Source organism: Halichoerus grypus, chromosome 5, assembly GCF_964656455.1.
Source record: "Halichoerus grypus chromosome 5, mHalGry1.hap1.1, whole genome shotgun sequence".
Classification (NCBI taxonomy): Eukaryota; Metazoa; Chordata; class Mammalia; order Carnivora; family Phocidae; genus Halichoerus; species Halichoerus grypus.
In genome coordinates this window covers 166,855,831-166,876,485 of record NC_135716.1, presented here as the reverse complement: position 1 = coordinate 166,876,485, position 20,655 = coordinate 166,855,831, and the positions used below count along the sequence as shown (strand labels likewise).

General features: G+C 42.9%; 1 protein-coding gene across 2 annotated transcripts; it reads right to left on the bottom strand.

The window, feature by feature from the left end:
* Positions 1-3,015: 3,015 nt before the first annotated feature.
* On the bottom strand, positions 3,016-18,895 carry RPA2 (replication protein A2). Of its 2 annotated transcripts, XM_036070680.2 has the most exons (9): positions 18,589-18,895; positions 18,246-18,352; positions 14,115-14,216; positions 13,870-13,983; positions 10,871-10,945; positions 10,061-10,177; positions 5,688-5,795; positions 5,201-5,295; positions 3,016-3,964 (listed from the first exon to the last, which is right to left on the bottom strand). In XM_036070680.2, exons 1-9 carry the CDS (start codon positions 18,596-18,598, stop codon positions 3,880-3,882), a joined length of 813 nt encoding a protein of 270 aa, XP_035926573.1. In that variant the 5' UTR covers positions 18,599-18,895; the 3' UTR covers positions 3,016-3,879. The 2 variants fall into 2 exon arrangements, with proteins under 2 accessions (XP_035926573.1, XP_077929712.1); XM_078073586.1 differs by lacking the exons at positions 18,246-18,352; positions 18,589-18,895 and adding an exon at positions 15,925-15,943.
* Positions 18,896-20,655: the final 1,760 nt, after the last annotated feature.

Here is a 20,655-nt window from a genome sequence, read left to right as displayed (position 1 = left end):
CGACTGAGCCACCCAGGTGCCCCGTTTTTTTTTAAAGTAATCTCTACACCCAACGTGGGGCCCAAACTCATGACCCCAAGATCAAGAGTCACATGCTTCACCGACTGAGCCAGCCAGATAGCCCTCCCTCAACTGCATTGTTTTTTTCTTTAAAGATTTTTTGTCAGAGAGCATGAGCACGAGCAGGGGGAGCGGCAGGCAGTGGGAGAAGCAGGCTCCCCACTGAGCAGGGAGCCTGAAGTGGGACTCCATCCCAGGACCCTGGGATCATGACCTGAGCCGAAGGCAGACACTTAACCGACTGAGCCACCCAGGCGTCCTGCTCAACTGCATTTTTTAAATAAAAGATCTATTCAGGGACGCCTGGGTGGTGCAGTCAGTTAAGCGTCTCACTCCTGATGTTGGCTCAGGTCCTGATGTCGGGGTCCTGGGATCAAGCCCTGTATCAGGCTCTGCGCTCAGTGGGGAGTCTGCTTGAGGATTTCTCTCCCTCTGCGCCTCCCCCTGCTCACACACATGCATGGACACTCTAAAATAAATAAATCTTAAAAAAACCACCCCAGATTTATTCATCCACATCAGACACTAATTCTTACCTTCTCTAGTTAAACCTGATAAAGTACTACTATTAACCAAGGAGTCTAATTTCCCACCAGTATACCTAGAGATTCTCCTGAGAACAAGCTGGATTCATTGCTTGGCCGTGACCCTGGGGGTTTCTGAGAACACGGGGTGTGTTGCTGTTCCTGCTGTCTTTTTTTTTTTTTTTAAGATTTATTTATTTATTTATTAGAGAGCGAGCATGAGACGGGGGAAAGGCAGAGGGAGAAGCAGACTCCCCGCCGAGCAAGGAGCCCGATGCGGGATTCGATCCCGGGACTCCAGGATCATGACCTGAGCTGAAGGCAGTCACTTAACCAACTGAGCCACCCAGGCGCCCGTTCCTGCTGTCTTAAACGTGCGAGAATACCGTATACTTGACATCCCGGGTGGGCACGAACACCCGGAATGCGAGAGCCTCAGAGGCACCAGAAGGCTGGTTTCGTTCTGCCGAGGAGGGCCTGCCTGTGCTCGGAAAACACACAGCTCCTGGGAGGCCGTGTCAGTGCCAAGCTGGCAGGGAATGCCGCGCCGCCGAGCCGCCACTCGGTGCTCCCGGCGACACGGAACCAGCAAGTCCAGGGACACGACCTGGCGTTTTGTATTTCTAGTACTTGACCAATGGGCTGCCACAGGAGGTATTCGACAAATACTTGAATTAAGTAGTTTGTAATTGCTGAATCCTAAAAGAAAAAAAAAAAGACTTCTACCCAGAATCACTGCTATTGCCTCACCGGTTGGCGAGCGCTAGCCTGAGACCCAGAGATGTCAACCACTCATAAACGTGTCCTATCATGCATTCCAAATCCAAATGTATGGTTTTTAAAAAAAGATTTATTTATTTTGAGAGTGAGCAAGCACGTGAGGCGGGGAGGAGCAGAGGGAGAGGGAGAGAGAGAAACCCAAGCAGACTCCGCACTGAGCAGAGCCCGACATGGGGGCTCAATCCCACGACCCGGAGATCATGACCTGAGCCGAGACTGCGTCAGACGCTTAACCAACTGTGCTGAGGCGCCCCTCGAATATGTATTTTTTAAAAATTTTATTTATTTGAGAGAGAGAGAGAGCACAAGACAGGGGAGGGTCAGAGGGAGAAGCAGATTCCCTGCTGAGCAGGGAACCCGATGTGGGACTCGATCCCGGGACTCCAGGATCCTGACCTGAGCCGAAGGCAGTCGCTTAACCAACTGAGCCACCCAGGTGCCCAAATATATGATTTTTTAACCTGTTTTTAGGCAGTGCCTTCTCTTTTCTTTTTTTTTTTTTAATATTTTATTTATTTGACAGAGAGAGACACAGCGAGAGAGGGAACACAAGCAGGGGGAGCGGGAGAGGGAGAAGCAGGCTTCCTGCGGAGCGGGGAGCCCGATTAGGGGCTCGATCCCAGGACCCTGGAATCATGACCTGAGCCGAAGGCAGACGCTTAATGACTGAGCCACCCAGGCGCCCCTAGCCAGTGCCTTTTCTTTCAGAAAATAATCAAGAATGGACAGACTTGCAGATAAACATCCTGGTTGACTGACTTTAACCATCAGTCTAGCTCCCTGGATAGGAACCATCCTGTAGGTACAGAAACAACAACCAGACTTGTTCACTTTTAGAAACCGGAGGGTGGGCCATTTTCCACATGGCTGCTACTAGGTTTCATTTTGAAACACGGTTAAAGCAGTTATAGAATTTTTATTTGCATGTTACACCTCATTAACTTACCTCAGAATTAGTTCTCTTCTTCAAGACGTGGCTTACATTCTGGAGTTGTCAAAAACATCTTTGAGGTAGTTTGCTCTCCCATAAGAAACAACTGATTACAGTGGCCAAAGGCTGTAAGCCTTTAGACAGTCTCATCTTTTTTTTTTTTAAAGATTTTATTTATTTGAGAGAGAGAGAGTGAGAAAGAGCGCGCGAGAGAGTGTACACACAAGAGCAGGGGGAGCGGCAGAGGGAAAAAGGAAAGGGAGAGGCAGGCTCCCTGTGGAGCAGGGAGCCCAACTCAGGGCTCGATCCCAGGCCCCTGGGATCATGACCTGAGCCGAAGGCAGACGCTTAACCGGCTGAGCCACCCAGGCGCCCTTAGACAAGTCTCATTGTTGAGGTAAAACGGTAGGTTATCAATTCAGTTGTGACCACATATTGCTAGAGTCAAGATTAAGGTCCACTTTCTATCTACCAATGGCAATGCTAGATGCTTTGCAAACATTGTTTTACTCAATTTTCACAACACATCTATGAGGAAATGATACAGTTGTCCTCATAAAGAGGGAAATGGGAGGCCCTCAGAGCTGACATAGCCTGCTCAAGATCCTAACTAAAAGGGGAAAGCCAGGATTTCAAACCCAAGTCAAGCTATGCTACACGCCTTAGATGATAAAAGCAGTAATTATACCAGCTTAGGAAGAAAAGTAACATTTTCACACATTCTACAATAGAGCTTTTATTAAACATAGGGATGTACTTTTTGGTATGAAATCGAAAGAACATCTTTCTCCCCTCTGCCCTCATGAGGCCACCACTCTAGAACTTCATAAAAACACACTTTTGGCAGCAGTCATGACAAGGTGAAGGAAAGTGCAATTCTGAAGATAACACCATATAACCAACTAAAGGGGGGAACAAAACCAGGCAGAGGTTAGTGGGTTTCTTGGCTAGCTCCCTGCTGAAGGCCCTAGTCCTGCTCATCTTCTCTCCACAGGGAACATGATAGGAGCAGAAGCTCCTGACTATTCTTTAAGTAATAACCGCCCAACTCCCTCAATAGCCGAGTTCTCCCACTTCCCTCTGTCCTAATGTTGTAAACACCTAATTTGTAACTTTTTTTTTTTTAAAGAGTTTATTTATCTGATGGGGGAGAGAGAGACAGAGAGAGAGAGAGAGAGAGCGCGCACGCAAGAGCGTAAGCAAGGGGAGGGGCAGAGGGAGAAGCAGGCTCCCCGCTGAGCAGGAAGCCTGACTTGGGGCTCGATCCCAAGACCCCGGGATCATGACCTGAGCCGAAGGCAGACGCTTAACTGACTGAGCCACCCAGGCGCCCCGATTTGTAACTTCTTTAAGAAAGTCCACTCAGGTTTACATTCTTGTCAAGTGCCCAAAATTGAGCTTCAAAACACAAAAATAACAACAAACAAAAAACCAAAGAGCAGTAAGTTTCAAAAGGATGTTAAATGAGACCCTTTCTAGATGAAACCCTAGAAATCAATTGGCCAAACAGATGCATAGCTGGAGACAACAGTTTATGAAAACAGATCCAGCTGGAAAATGCCTTGGGTACTCAATTAGATCCAGTTAGTCTGCATCTGTGGATTTAAAATGATCATCGTCCACAGTGGAATAGATGTGTCCCTCGTTGCTAAGAAAATCCACAGCTTGCCTAGAAAGAAACGGAAAAAAAAAGGCTCATTTTCAAACTGATGCAGAAGAAAGGAAACAGACTTTTGGATATGGCCAAACATAGATTTTGCTCACTTCCCACTCTCTACTTTGCTAAGAAGTCACAGCCATTTCGCTCACAGAGGGCTCGTACAGGGCGAAGTGCCACAAAAACTGCAGAAGTGAGATCGTGCATGGAGACTATGGCTATTAGAGCTGCCTTGGACCCCGGTCCCAAACTGTGTAAAGGCCAGAAAATAGAGCCTAACTCAAACGCCAGTCATCTAAAAATGCAGTCCAGCTTGCACATGGAACTCCTAGCATAAACAGCTATTTTTCAAAGTTTCTTCTCCTTACCCACCCACCAACCCTCTGGGAAGTAAAGCTCTAGGACGTAAAGGAAAGGAATGCAGGACAGAAATGGGAGGACACCTTCAAACCCTTCAAGACCTTCAGGATCAGTGTAACATATTTAATAATGTTTACTAACAGTAATTTAATAACAGTTAACATATTTATTTATTTTTTATTTTATTATTTTTAATAACAGTAATAATTTATAGAGCAACTACTACGTGACAGTGTTTCTGTACCTCATCATCACTGGATCTCTGGGAATTAATCCTCTGGATAGGATTAATATCTTCATTTTATAAAACAGGAAATTAGACCTGAGCTTTTCTTTTCTGTGTAAACCTAGAATATCAACTGATTTATTTACAGTAACAAGTAACTATCAAAAGCACCAAAATACTCAGCTTGTTTGATTGGCTCATCAGAATCAGGAAGCTGCTCGTCTACCATGGAATCGGAAGGAGGTCGGAAGGACCGATAGGGTTTCAGCTCCAGACAACCAAATGCACATCTCCACAGTGGAAACAGTAACACCAATGGGACTGTCCATCTGAGGGCCAGGAGCTAAGGATCTCACTCCTCCACACTGAATTCCACAAGAGGTCAAATTTTATCTGGTCAATTTTGTTCAAAATTACATCCCCTGCACATAACGGGATCACTATTTGTTAAATGAACGACTGAATCAGTGATGTGACGGGTAGCATCATCTTTGTGAGTTCTTTTTCTATCTTCCATGACCAAACAACTTCCCTTCCGTCAATAAAGATGGCAGCTGACAGTTTTATTTTTATTTGTAATTCACTTCTCATTACCAGGAAACCCTGCTAAGGTAAAATGGGTACAATTCTGGAGCCCCAGCTGATGGAAACCAAATACTCACTTTATTGAGGCTACAGTCATGTGTTGGAGCTGGTTCTTGAGATCATGAAAGTTTAATCCTTCAGGTCTTGGACAAGCCTTAATCAAATTCAGCACCTGAAGATTCAAATGAGAAAGATTTGAGCAACTACTCTAAATCAACTCCCTTATGTAAACATGAGTGTCCCCCCTCCCCCCGCTTTTTTTAAGATTTTATTTATTTACTTGACAGAGACACAACGAAAGAGGGAACACAGCAGGGGGAGTGGGAGGGGGAGAAGCAGGCTTCCCGCCGAGCAGGGAGCCCAATGTGGGGCTCGATCTCAGGACCCCGGGACCATGACCCGAGCCAAAGGCAGCCGCTTAATGAGTGAGCCACCCAGGCGCCCCTAAACCTGAGTCCATTGATAAGAAAGAAATGAGTCAGGTCCTTAGCCTTAGAATCATTAAGGAAGTAACAAATTTAAGACTGTCTGTGCCTTAAATTTCTGAAGCCACTCAGTGTTTACCTGGTTTTGGGCCACAGTGAGGCCATTTGCTGGCATGGAGCTATTCCCACCAAAGTTCCCTGTTTCACCCATTCCTGGACTGCTGATAGGTGCTCTCCCTGCTGGGGGCTGAATTAAGAAAGAAGTTCACAGCATCAGAAAAATTACCAAGTTAAACACAGTCCTTGTTATTGTGTTATAGCCTATCAATAAGCGCTCACAAAAATAATTTAAGCCGTTTTCCCAATAACAATTGCTTACACTGGAAGGAGCAACTATCATCATTAACGAGTATTTCTAAGGAAGATAAAGTGATTCTCTGAAGCATATATTATCAAACAGAGAGAGAGATACCTCCTAGCTCCTTGTTTTTGTGCTGTTGAGGGGAATCAAAGGAAAACTAGCACCAAGAAGAAAATCACCTGGAGATTTGCTATAATGGTATCTATCCTTGGTGCTTTATTATTCAAACATGCACTCGCTCACTCATTTATTTATTTATTTTTGGGAATTCTTACCTTGTTCCTGATTTTATTATTATTAAAAAGTTTTATTATTGAAATATAGTTGACACACAACGTTATATACATTAGTTTCAGGTATATAACAGTGATTCAACAATTCTATACATTACCGGATGCTCACCATAAGTGTTCACCCATTTCACTCACCCCCCCCCTCAGGCATTTACTGTCACCTAGGCATGAAGCATGACAAGGAGAGAAAAAAAAAACAGTTCCCATCACTCTTTGTTCTTTTTTTATTACCAAACTTTTAACAACAGACTATAATCACTGTTTCCATTTCCTTTCTTCTTAGTCACTCCCCAGCCCACTATATTTGCACTCTCACTGAATATACCTCTGAAATTGTTCTCACCAAAGTCACCAATGACTTTTCAACCAATATACCCAACAGTCTCTTTCAGTCCTAACGCTACCTCTCAGAAAGGCACGCTGACCACACTCCTCTTTAAATGTACCCACCGCTCCCTAGGTTTCTTGATGGCATGTTCTTCTGGTTCTCCACTTACTTCTCAAACTCTACCTTCTCAGTATCCCTTACCAGCTTTTCTCTCTACCTATCTCCCAAAAGACTGATAGCTCCCCCAGGATTCCATCCCAGACCTCCTCCTGGGCCACAAATTCTTGTTCCCAGCCATGGACTGGATACGTCCACCTCGCTCTCTCACACACTCCGAAGTAAGATTACGACCCTCCCCAAACCTGCTTGCCCTGCTCTATCCCACCTCAGTGAGTAAAGCTAACCCAATCCTGCAGACCTCAGTCATCTGTGAGTCCATTCACTCACCTCCCACAGTCTGTCACCACAGCCTATCACACAAGCTTCAGCGTATCTCAAGTCCCTCTTCCTCCCCCTGGCCTCCCGATGGTATCTCAGCTGCTAGTCTCTTCCACTCCAGTCAACCTCCCTCTTTGCTACCACGTTAACAGCTTCGGATCCTGTGCCTCCTCTGGCTGGAAAGCTTTCAGGTGGCTCCCCCTGCCGGTGAAAAGATAAACCTAGACATTCAAGACCTACCACAACTAGATGTCAAAATCTGTCTGATTCTTGACTGTTCCTTCTCGACACACTTTACTCCCCAGCTGCACCTGGACTTCTTGCCAACTACAAACATGCCTCTGCCTCGAACATGTTCCCTGTTTAGAGTGCTCCTCCCCTCATCTGCCTGGTAAACACTGACTTCTCATCCTTCAAAGTCCAACTTAATCTCCACTGCCTTTGCAGAGCTTCCCAACACGCCCCAAGCCACGTCAGCCATGTTCTTCCTCCTTGGCTCTCACAGCAGCCATCACACTGTTCACCTGGCACTTTCCGCCACAAGCTCCTCCATTTTCACAGTGCCTGGTGCAGTACGTGCTCAGTCAATGTTTCATCCACCGGACTGAATAAATAAGGATGACAGAACATCAAACGTGTTAAGTACTCATAACAGATATAAGAGCACCGTGGAAGCTCGTTAGGAGAAATCCCATCCTGTCAGGAGACGCATTCATTCAATAAATGCTCATTAAATGTCTACTGCTTTGAGGTAATAAACAAAAATCAATTGTGGTCCCTGTTTTCAAGCTAGACGCCTTCATGTTGCCTGCTGGTAAAACAGAAGTCTCACATTTTATGATCCAGTAATACTGAACTGAATGCTATTTCTTTTTTTTTTTTTTTTAAGATTTTATTTATTTGTGAGAGAGAGAATGAGAGACAGAGAGCATGAAAGGGAGGAGGGTCACAGAGAGAAGCAGACTCCCCGCTGAGCAGGGAGCCCGATGTGGGGCTCGATCCCAGGACTTCAGGATCATGACCTGAGCCGAAGGCAGTCGCTCAACCAACTGAGCCACCCAGGCACCCCCCTGAATGCTATTTCTTACCCAGATACTCCGCTGAAAGGGCATCATGCCCTGCTTCAGGTAACCCCACCTCATGTATCTTTCAGGACTTGGTTTAGGCATCACCTCCTCCAAGGGGTCTTTCTTGATGTCCAGGTCAGGACAGGAAACCCTTCACTGTGGTTCCACAACACCCTCTCCTTGCCACTTATCCTGTTTTTACTGCTTAAGTGATCTGAATCTCCACTGCTCAAACACAAACTCTGTGGGAAAGGGGTGTTTTATTTACTCCTCAATACAACTGTCTATACTTCCAGTTTCTACTCCCTAACCACCCATTTATTTATTTATGAAATATGTGATACATACATATATATGTCATTAAGTATGGTAATAAAATAAACATCCTAAACTTTCTATCCAATTCCGTTCTTTTTAACCCACTTCCCTCATCCTCTACTGAAGCCTCCCTTTTGAAGATCCAAGTTTCCAAATCCAGTAGTAGACGTCTCTCATCACCTGCCTTGACTTCAAGGCAGCATTCTACAGTTGATCACCTCCTCCCTCCTAAAATATTCTTTTCAGAATATTCTACAGAATCACATTTCCTGGTTTCCTCCTGCCCAACTGGCAACTTTTTTGACTTCCACTGGCTCCTGTTTTACTCCAGACTTCTAAAGGTTACTGTGTCCCAGAGCTCAGGTCTCTGACCTCTTAACTCCCCAGTTATCTCATCTCATCTGAGGCTTTAAATATCACCTACACGATGACTCCCAAAGTTCCACCTCTAGCCCCGACCTCTCCCTTGGATCCCACCTCTACATATTCAACCATCCATTCTGTTCTCCACTTGGATATCTACCTGGCACCTCATACTTGGTAAGTCCAAACAGAACTCTGGATTTACCCTCCAAATGTGCTAGCTTCACTCAGTTGCTCAAGCCCCAAACCTAGCAGTCGTTTTTGAATCCTCCCTTTTTATATCCTATATTTGTAACCCACCAAGAAGTCCTGTGAACTCTACCTTCAAAATACATCAGAATCCAACCACTCCTTATCCCAGCTACTGCTACCACTCCCAGATTAATTCTGTTGCTATTCCTGGTGCCTCATCATCTACACTCCATACAGCAGCCCAGCCCAAGCGAATTTTTTAAAAGACATATCAGACCATGTCACTCCCTAGCTGAAACCTTCTAAGGGCCTAGAATAATGACTGGTACATACCAGGCTCAATAAATATTTCTCAAAGGAAGGAATAAATTAATGGATTTCTCTCTGTATCCCCGGTGCTCACCCAATTGTTTGGCACGGAATAGGATGCAATAGCATTCTTAGTGGCTCACGAGTTCTCTAGCCTCTCCTATTCTGTAACCAATAATCCTCCACCTGGGCACCAGAATCATCTAAGGACTTTTTTTTTTTTTTTTTAAGTAGGCTCCATACCCAACATGGGGCTTGACTTCACAATCCCAAGATCAAGAGTCACATCCTCTACCATACCAACTGAGCCAGCCAGGTACCGCAATCTAAGGACATTCTAATACAAGAATAAAAAACTCTCTGTGTGGCCCTAGATGGACTGGCCAAATGGAATTTACACAGCAGAAAATAATGTTGAGAAATTTCAATATGAAGCAGGGAAGATAACTTCAGGGACAAAATAATGGTGCCTAATTTTTCCTATTTAGCCAACAGGTTAGAAGAAAAGCAGTAAAATGCTGTCCCCGTTGGAATATTTCTCTAAATATAATTCTGGAGCCAAGCACTCAGCCTACAATTATGTGTCTACACTTGAAGGTTGTCTCAGGCCTCGATCTTCCAAGTCAGTGGGGTTAGAGGAACCTGTAATTCTGAGAGAAACAAGAGTGCTTCCTTTGGAATAAAATAACATGGCAAAGCTCATGAAGAAAATGTTCTGAGGACTGAGTGAGGCCTTTCTTCTGGCTCAACCTTCAAACGTCAAGAAAATCAAAGCCAGAGAAGCCAGAAGCTGTCTATGTTTTTCCAGAGAAGAGGAAAAACTCTGAGAGTGAAGTTGCTCACCTGGCTGTTAGATTTGCTCAGGATCATGTGTGCATTGACAACTTCCAGAATATGTGTGGTGAACTCATTCATATCCTCCAGAGGCATGATCTTAAAGGCTACAAGGCTTTTTTTGTTCTAATAAAATAAAGAGAAAAATGTGAATAAAAGACGAGCACATTCAAATCAACCTTAGCTTAAAACACTGTGGCACTTGTCTTGGTTATAATATTTTGCCAATATGGAAAAAATGTGTTATATACTTAAAATTTTTAACTCAAGGTTAATCCTAATATAGTCATTAATGGGAGAAAAAAACAAAATCAGCTAAGAGTTGTTCAATAACTTGCCCAAGGTTACACAACAAGCAGAGTATAGTCTCCTGACTCCGAATCCAGTGTCCTCCCTTTTACCCCTAGTGGATGTCACTGATGGCGATTATAGAGATCCTGTTCTTTCTCTACCATTCTATTAATTGTGTGTTTTCTCTTTCTTTCTTTTTTTTTAAAGATTTTCCACTGAATGTGGGGCTTGAACTCAACCTGGATATCAAGAGTTGCATGCTCTTCTGACTGAGCCAGCCAGGCACCCCTCTGTTAGTTCTATATTAAGCTAAAAACCCATTATTTCTCTTTGAAGAGATAATGAAGTATTTCAACCTAATTCCCATTTAACAGAAACACTTGGTTTCTGTTTCTAAGATTGGTTCAATCTTAAGTATCCTAAACTGAGGCATGAATCCAGAAATTGCTTTATGCAAATATATATGTTATATATTTTTTAGAAGATTTTATTTATTTATTAGAGAGTGAGCATATTTTCTGACTTTACCTGAAAAGATCTCAGATGGCCAGCTACTTTCACATATGTCTCTGGAGGAACCACTATGTTTTCACTGCTGGCATCCTAAAAGATAAATAGAAACATATCACATGAAGGTTTTAAGGATGTTGATGAAATTTTAAAACAGCTAAAAAACAAAACAAAACAAAAAAACTGCTACATTATGTACAGAAAGAGGGCATTATAAAGTAAGAGCACTAAAGGATCCTCATGTGGCACTAACTAGTTTGCCTGCCTTTTAGAATTTACCTTTTTAGAAAATCAGGCATTAGAATAAAAAGACCTCTAAAGATAATTTCTAGTTCCAAAGTTCTGTTATGTACATCATCGAAAAAGCAAACAATTATGCACTCTTGCTCAATGCTGTTGGGCACACAACTTTCTGGTGGATATACTCATCAGCATAGCAATAATACATTTAGGAATTTAAGGAAAAAAGAACATGCATTAAGATTTAGCTTCTTTCTTTCTTTACTTATTTTTAAAGATTTTATTTATTTGACAGGGAGAGAGCATGCGTGCACGCACAAGCAGGGGGAGGGGCAGAGGGCAGAGGGAGAAGCAGGCTCCCCACTGCACAGGGAACCCAATGCGGGGCTCAATTCTAGGACCCTGAGAGCATGACTTGAGCTGGAGGCAGACGCTTAACCGACTGGGCCTGTCCCACAACTTGTGCTTTTTTAAGTGAAAATAGTATACAAAGTGTTTATGATCCAAATTTTCTATAATGATAAAATATAAAAAACCAAGTGATCTTTTACCTAATTAAATATAAAAAGAATAAGGGCACCTGGGTGGCTCAGTCATTAAGGGTCTGCCTTTGGCTCAGGTCATGATCCCAGGGTCCTCTCTCAGTCTCTGTCAAATAAATAAATAAAATCTTTAAAAAAATAAAATAAAAAGGATAAAAAGTATAGGTTTCCTTTTAGTTTATTTTCTCCATGTTTATACAGATACATACATGTTGCTTTGCAAAAACGGGGTCATACCATGTATACCATCTTGTAACATGCTCTTTTCCTCTCAAGTTTATGGTAAACACTTTGTAACAGTATATCCATTTCTATATCACCTTATATCATAAATATATCATGGTTTAATAGTGCCCTATTGCTTGCATTTTGAAATTTTTTAAAAATAATTCTTTTCTTTTTAAAGCTTTTATTTATTTATTTGAGAGTGTGAGAGAGAGAGAGAGAGAGAGAGAGAACACAAGGGTGAGGGGCAGAGGGAGAAGCAGACTCCCTGCTGAGCAGGGAGCCAATGTGGGGCTCGATCCCAGGACTCCAGGATCATGACCTGAGCCGAAGACAGACACTTAACTGACTGGGCCACCCAGGCGCCCCTGAAAATTTTTTTTTTTTTAAAGATTTTATTTATTCATTTGACAGAGAGAGACACAGTGAGAGAGGGAACACAAGCAGTGGGAGTGGGAGAGGGAGTAGCAGGCTTCCTGCTGAGCAGGGAGCCCGATGAGGGGCTCGATCCCAGGACCCTGAGATCATGACCTGAGCCGAAGGCAGACGCTTAACGACTGAGCCACCCAGGCACCCCATGAAAAAAATTTTTTTTTTTAAAAAGATTTATTTTAGAGAGAGTGCACGCAAATGGGGGAGGGGCAAAGGGAGAGGGAAGCAGACTCCCCGCTGAGTGCAAAGCACAACTCAGGGCCCAGCCTCACAACCCTGAGATCATGACCTGAGCCTAAACCAAAAGTCTGACACTTAACCAACTGAGCCACCTAGGTGCCCCTGAAACTGTTTTTAATTTTTCATTATTATAGACAATGCTATGATCAACACTCTTACAACTGAATCTTTGTATATACATCTTTAATTATTTTCTTAATGTAAACCTCTAGCAGAGAAGTGCTAGATCAGCATTTTTATGATGGACGATTTTGATCACCAGCTGACTTCTTTTTTTTTTTTTTTTTAAGATTTTATTTATTTGCGAGAGAGAGAATGAGAGACAGAGAGCATGAGAGGGAGGAGGGTCAGAGGGAGAAGCAGACTCCCTGCCGAGCAGGGAGCCTGATGTGGGACTCGATCCCGGGACTCCAGGATCATGACCTGAGCCGAAGGCAGTCGCTTAACCAACTGAGCCACCCAGGCGCCCCTCACCAGCTGACTTCTGAGGTAGGTTATACCAATTTATACTCAAACCATCAAGGTAGGATGGCATCCATTTCCCTTGACTAACAATGACAAATCATTCAACAAATATTTAGTTAAGTGCCTAGTAAGTGCTAGAGGCACTGTGTTAGCTACTACTCTTACCAGAAGTGGACACTGCCATTCTTTTTTTTTTCTATGCTAATTTAATAAATTAAAAATGGCAGGGCGCCTGGGTGGCTCAGTTGGTTAAGCGTCTCACTCTTAATTTACGCTCAGGTCATGATCACAGGGTTGTGAAATCGAGCCCCGCGTGGAGCCTGCTTAAGATTTTCGCTCTCCCTCTGCCTCTGTCCCACCACCCCTTCCTTCTCTTAAAAAAAAAAAAAAAAAAAAAAAATCCCTCTTCCACAGAGTTTGCATTCTAATGTCTCCTGTCACTTGCCTTTTAACTTTGCTTATACTATAGTGAAGTTTGGAACATTGTACATTTTTATGAATTCAAATGTATTAACCTTTCATTTTAGGGTTTCTGCCTTTGATGTCCTGTTTATAAATTATTTTTATTTTTATTTATTTTTTTTAAGATTTTATTTATTTATTTGAGAGAGAGAATGAGATAGAGAGAGAGAGCATGAGGGGGGAGGGTCAGAGGGAGAAGCAGACTCCCTGCTGACAGCAGGGAGCCCGATGCGGGACTCGATCCCGGGACTCCAGGATCATGACCTGAGCCGAAGGCAGTCGCTTAACCAACTGAGCCACCCAGGCGCCCCTATAAATTATTTTTATACTAAGAAATTAAAAAGACCGAAAAAGTCCAACATCTCCAGAGTCCCAAAATAGCCCCACCCTAATTCAAAAATAACTGCTTACATCTGTGTCAACCCACTGGCGAACATCCATGGGTGCAGCCGTCATGTCATCTATTTTGTACACGATGTTGGTTGGGGCCTTTTCTGCATGTCTGATTATACCCACAATAGTGACCTAGAGCAGAAGAAAAAAGAAAAGGTTGGTTTTCCTGGAAACTAAAACAACATTTATGTATTTTTAAATAAATAATTTTTATTTCATTCTTCACATGATGAAGGGACTCTTCCACAAACTATTTTACTTACCTGTGAGATCTCAACATTCCCAATTTTGAACATTTCATCAACCAGAGTGGCAGAAAGCAGCTGAGATATGGTACAGGGTACAATGTGCTGGGCTCGGACCCTCTGAAAAGAAAATGTATAAATTCAATTAAGAAAATAATAATTACCACCCATTAACACATTTCATGTGCCAAGCACTTTACATACATCATAACATTGAATCTTCAGAATGAATCTCATCACCCTTGCTTCACAGAGATGGAAACCAAGATCATATAGCTAACAAATACCACACTTTAGAATTCAAACTAGGTGTGTCTGACTCCAAAGCTCCTGATCAATGGGTAAGTTTGTGTAGCACTATGGTTTCACTAAAATGAGCAGGCCAGAGTGGGGACAACATAAGGAAGGATGACCTGCTTCCGGGACAAAACTTACACTCCAGTTTTAGGACAAAGGCAAGCCAGAGCTGGCTGTTTAGTTCACCAATGACATGAGATGGTATTTGGAAAGGGTTTGAGAAATGGCCAGTAGAGACAGAACTTTGGAGTTGTTCTAAGTCTCATGATAAAATATAACAAAGTTCGAGGTATAGCTTTCTTAAGGACAGGTGCTCTGACAATCGGATGAAAGTCCTGGGGAAAATGGGATAAGGGCTTGGCCACACTGGACATCTTAAAGGGAAAGGACACGACATGTTGGGCAGAAGAATGTCCAATGAGGACATTGAAATCCCATTCAAAAGCAGCCTAACAACACTGTAAACTCTTATTGTCACCTACCACTGGCCAGGGCTTGTCTCATGGCATAAAGATGAGAAAAATGGAATAAGATTTACTCTCAACACACTCCTACCTAATGGAGGCACAAATGTAAATAACAAACCGGTCTTGATATACTATAGAATGAGATGCACTACATGGGATCCCAGAAAAACGTACTGGCACTTTCAAGAGTTAGCATTCGGGCTCTACCCTGAAGTAAGAAAACGTCGACAGTTAAAAAACAATAAGGGATGGGCATTTCAGGCTAAGGGTAAATATGCACTCTCACAAACTCATTTAGGAAATAAGTACATGGAAGAAAATGCACGGTGGATTAAAGATTAGAGTTCTTCTTGTCGGAAATCAACAACCTAATAGCTATCTACATGTAAGACATAATAGACTCTTGGCACTCATGGGTTTAGCAGTTTCAGCTTTGTCCTGAAGGTCTATGATACTTGCAACATTTCCTCCTGCTGAAACCTCATTCTGAATGGTGAGTATTGCCAGGACGGTAAAAAGGAAGCACTGCCAACTAGCAGCACACATCACAAAAGGTGGCAGTGAAGCTGGAGAGTTAAGATATGGCTCTGTCACTCAGGAGCAGTGTGTTCTTGGTCATGTTTTTCAACTCATTTCTTAGTTTTCTTATCTGTAAAACTAGGAATGATAAAATCATGAAAATTAAGTATATGGTGAAGCACCTAGAATAATACCTGGCGCATCGTAAGCACTCAAAAAATGTTAGCAAACGTTATTTGGTCAACTAGTGTTCCTCACCGTTTAGATCTGTAATGGCTTTTACTAAGGATGTGAGGAATCAACAACGCTTTTCAATTTTACCTTATGGAATTGGTAAAGTTCATATAGGTGAAGTTACATGCAACACTGGTATCAACAGATTTAAAATTTGCTGAGGTCCCATGTTTTAGCTCTCACTACGATATATTCTGTTTCCACCTATCACTGGTGAGCTTTTCATTGTATTTTCCGTGTAAGGAAACTAAGAACCACTATTGGGAACAGGAACAAGAACATGGGCTTTGGTGCCTCGCAGTCCTACAGACCTGTGTTCAATCCCAGCTCCATAGCTCTGGACATGCCACCACCTCTTCTGTCAAATGAGAATATCCACCTTCCAAATTGTAAACAAAACATATAATGGATATAAAAGTGCTAATGCTGGTTTCTACATGTAGTATGTATTCAACAAATACTATTACTCCTCAGATAAAAAAAAAGTTACATACGGGTAATGATTGAGGTGTTAGCAATACTTTCAAATTCATCTCAAATCACAGGTATTTCTTGTTTTTTAAGCACCTATTATTATTCCAAGGAGTTCCTGGTTTGTTCCAAAGAGATTCACAGAGAGTGTGCCAGCATAAGTATATTTAATTTTTTTTTTTTTTTTTAAGATTTTATTTATTTATTTGACAGAGAGAGAGACAGTGAGAGAGGGAACACAAGCAGGGGGAGTGGGAGAGGGAGAAGCAGGCCTCCCGCGGAGCAGGGAGCCCGATGCGGGGCTCGATCCCAGAACCCTGGGATCATGACCTGAGCCGAAGGCAGACGCTTAACGACTGAGCCACCCAGGCACCCCATTAGTATATTTAATTTTTAAAAAATTCTTTTCTAGCTGACTATGAATCACAGGTTACTCTGACAGTATTGTATGAAACCACCATTTTTATGGGTAAAAAGCTGTCACTACTGAAAATTTCACATGGTTCAAGAAAATGTAACAGGTTTACGGTAGATAGGAAACCGTTTAGATAGGGTGTTTATCTAATTTACTGTGGAAAAGGCACTAGATTTAGAAACAAAAAGATCTGGGTTGAGTCTCTAGCTTACAACCATCATCACTCTCTGAAAAGCTGTCTTAATAGGGTGCCCAAGCTAGGGATCCTGAGAGAAAAATTCTATCTACTGGAATGAAGAGAACAGTTAAGCTCAGAAAAGATGAAAACCAATGATCTTTTGTTTTCTCCTTCACAACCTCAAGGAAGACAAAGAGTACTAGAGTCCCCCCTGGTCTTCCTGGGAAAAAGGAAACTGCAAAAGAGAAGCTGCTCACCAGATTTTGGATTTGCTCAGCATCCTGTATGCATTATCTAGTTCCACTTACTTACTAGCTATAGAAGCTTAGGCAGTCCCTTCACCTCCCAGACCCTCTGTTGTACAATGGGATAAACAATAAATACCTTATGGGATTATATGAAATAATTTGTATGAAAAATATAAAGCAATGTCCAAATATATGGGAATTATCAATTCTTTCCCATTGACACACACCCCTGAATTAACAGTTTAGGTAAAAGCTAATCAACCTGTACAAAAAAAACAGAACCTGCTAATACTGAATCTTAACACCACATCTGAATGACACCTAACGAGTAGCCAAATCAACCTTGTATTTAAAGGATGCAATCAATAGCAGTTGTTAAATGCAAACTCTTTTCTGAAAGAGTGAATAACAAGCATTTGGACAGCTTTTTACAGATCACTTTCCTATATATTACATCACCTTATTTATCAATTCTCAGAACCAGTGATGTACATAGTACGGTACCATTATCAGATGAGAAAAACCAAGGGCCACAAGGTTCAAGTTGCTGTACTAAAGATACTGCCACTTAAAAGTTGATTCCAGACACTATCTATCCTGGCTCCAACACTCATGTTCTTTTTAACAAAAATATCTGGGACCAGGGGTGTCTGGCTGGCTCAGTCAGAAGAGCATGTGACTTGATATCAGGGTTCTGAGTCCGAGCCCCACATTGGGTGTAGAGATTACTTAAATGAAAACTTAAAAAAATCTGGGACCATTTATTGAAAGTGACTACAGGGCGTGCACTTTATATATACTATATATTAGAATATTAAGTCTCACAACAGCCTTGTAAGGTATGCATTATTAATCCCATTTAGTAGTAACCCCATTTGATTCCCGATGTTACTAAATTTGTCCAATGAAACCCTGGGTGTCAGAGCAATGGTACAACATCGATCTACCGGACTTCGAAGACCATGCTCTTTCCACCGCTTTTTATCACCTCATTACATTTAATTAAAAAAAAAAAAAAAAAGATTTCGAATACATGAAGAATGCAAATACGCTAGTAACACAGTCCAGTTTTCCCACAAGACTGATTATTAGCTATATTGGTAAATTTCAAAATAAAGCCAATTCAACGATGGAAGTTAAAGTAGGAGAAATTTCATTTTTTAATCTTACAGCACTTAATTCTAAGATTCGGTAAGGCAATAATTGACAATTATCCAATCAGTTCGTGTTTGACATCTTTCGCCGCATAAATTTTCTCTCAGGGGCGAGTTAGGAACTTCAGGACAGAATGAAATAAAACGAAATACTCTTTCAACCTACTGATTTCTTTTCAACCTGCGAAGGTGTCGGCGATCCAAAGCCCCCGGGCGACTGCGTGTAGCCGCCCGCTCCGCCAAAGGAGGAGCTGCTGTAGCTTTCAGATCCACCTGGTTTTAAACAACAGTATCAATGCCTGTGCTGCCTTCCAAGCTTCTGAACAACCCACAGGCCCCCTCAGACTTCACCCCACCGCCAACCACTCCCAGCATCGCCCTAATCTTCCCCACCACCTTGCCCTGGCCCCCCGCCCCTTCGCCACCCCTTCCCTCCCCCACTCGCACCGTCACACGCCTCTCCGACCCCCGCCCTCCTGCTAAATCCTCCTTGCGACTCTCATCCTTACTAAACCACATCTTGGTCCCGACTCCCTCAGGAAAGAAGTCCAGAAGACGCCTGTCTGGTGAGTTCGTCTGACTCCTCAGAACCCTGCTGCGGCCGCAGTGTTAAGTCCACTTCCCGCTGGTGCCACAAACTCCTTCCCGCGAACGACGGAACCAATCAGCGTCCAGAACGCTTCTTGCCTCAGCCAGTCAATGCTCACGAACTCTACGCTTTTTCCTGTCTTACCTGGCCAAGCTTATGAAAACGCGCATTCTGCATCCGAGGGGGCCGGAAGCCTCTGCGGCCATTTTTACTAAGGGCAAAACAAGCTGCGCAAGCGGAAGCAAGGAGCGGCGAGAGGCTGATAGGGCGTGTCTCAAGAAAACAACCAATCAAAATGATAATTCCGAATCTCAGGTCGCATAATCCCACCCCCGTCAGTGAGCGACATTTTACAGCACTTCCTTTGTTTGGCGTCCTCCTGTTCCCGCCAAACTCTCACCAATCAGACGACGCCTTAATCTACACCGCTGCGGCAGAATTCTTGCTTCGGCGACGCCGCCTCGCCATCGTGCGGCGCTTGCGCATCTGGGGCCTCACCATGCTGTCTTCACTGCACGTCGTGGGACTGAAAAAAAAGAAAAAAGCCAGGTTTTCTTCTTGTATGGGCATTCCCTCGTCCTGATTTTCCCCAGTAAGGCTGTAAGGAACATACACCCTCTTCCCCAGGACATCCTTTCAAAAGATCTGAGGATCGCATCGCGCCCCTGCCCCCCTCCTCTCCCCAGTCTAATAGGGTTCTGCATCCCTGATTATTTAAACTTCTTCACGTAACATTGTTCTGTCCTCCTGTAGAGAGAACACGTCTGTCATCTCCTTCCTCTACATATCGCTAGGTTGTTAGGCTCCCCCACACCTCACTTATTTTGATAAAAAGTATTTATTGCTGCCTTTTTTGTTCCAGGTTCTGTGCTGGCCACTGGGATTCAACGGTAAATAAGATAGACATGGTCCCTGGGTTCCTGGGCCATTTTATTTTTCTCAAACTGTAGGCACTGTCTTAAATACTTTACATTTAGTAACTCAGTCCTGTGAGGTCGGTGAACACCGTTACTGTCCCGGTTTTACAAAGGAGGCAGCCAAGGCAAAGAGAGGCTGAGTGGTGGAAGTCTGCATTCAAGCCCAGGAAGTCTGATTTCATTAACCAGTGTAGTCACTGTACCTTCTTGAACATCCCAGAACTGGGGCACAAACTCAAGTTGACAACTGGGGTCAGGCAGGAAAATTGTAAATGTAGTGGGCTGGATAATAGAGGGAATTTTTTTTTTTAATTTTATTTTACTTTTTTCTCCACAGTGAGAAAAACAACCACACAAATACAATGGTAAATAGCAACTGACAACAAATATGGGTCCAGTGTTGTCGTCTATATATTTTTAGCAGACTCCAGAAATTTTGATTTTTGTGTAAAAATTTCGGAATTTTTCGTGTTTTTAAGTAAATTTAAAGTTTTAAAAACAGCATGTGGGCCAGAGAAAAGGTATCTGTGGGACAGACGTTGCCTGTCTGCCACCTCTTATCTATGTAAATTTTGTAAGCCTCCAAATCATCACTGAAGAATAAACAAGATACAGCTGAGGACAGAAATCTGAAGCATACCATGTTATATTAAGCATAAGGTGATTGAAATTTACATAGTCTAACAAATAAGACCATATTTCTGATATATAGGATAAAATGTTTGAAATTAAGAGTATTCTGGGAAATTTAAGATGTGGATTCACTTGGAGTAATTGGGTTCATTTGGGGTTCAATTAGTTATAAATTCAGCTGAGAAGATCATACATTTAAGGGATATGGGGCGCCTCAGTGGCTCAGTGGGTTAAGTGCCTTTGGCTCAGGTCGTGATGCTCAGTGGGAAGCCTGCTTTTCCCTCTCCCTCTGCCTGCCTCTCTGCCTGCTTGTGTTCTCTCTCTGTCTCTCATTTATTTATTTATTTGACAGAGAGACACAGCAAGAGAGGGAACACAAGCAGGGAAAGTGGGAGACGGAGAAGCAGGCTTCCTGCTAAGCAGGGAGCCCAATGTGG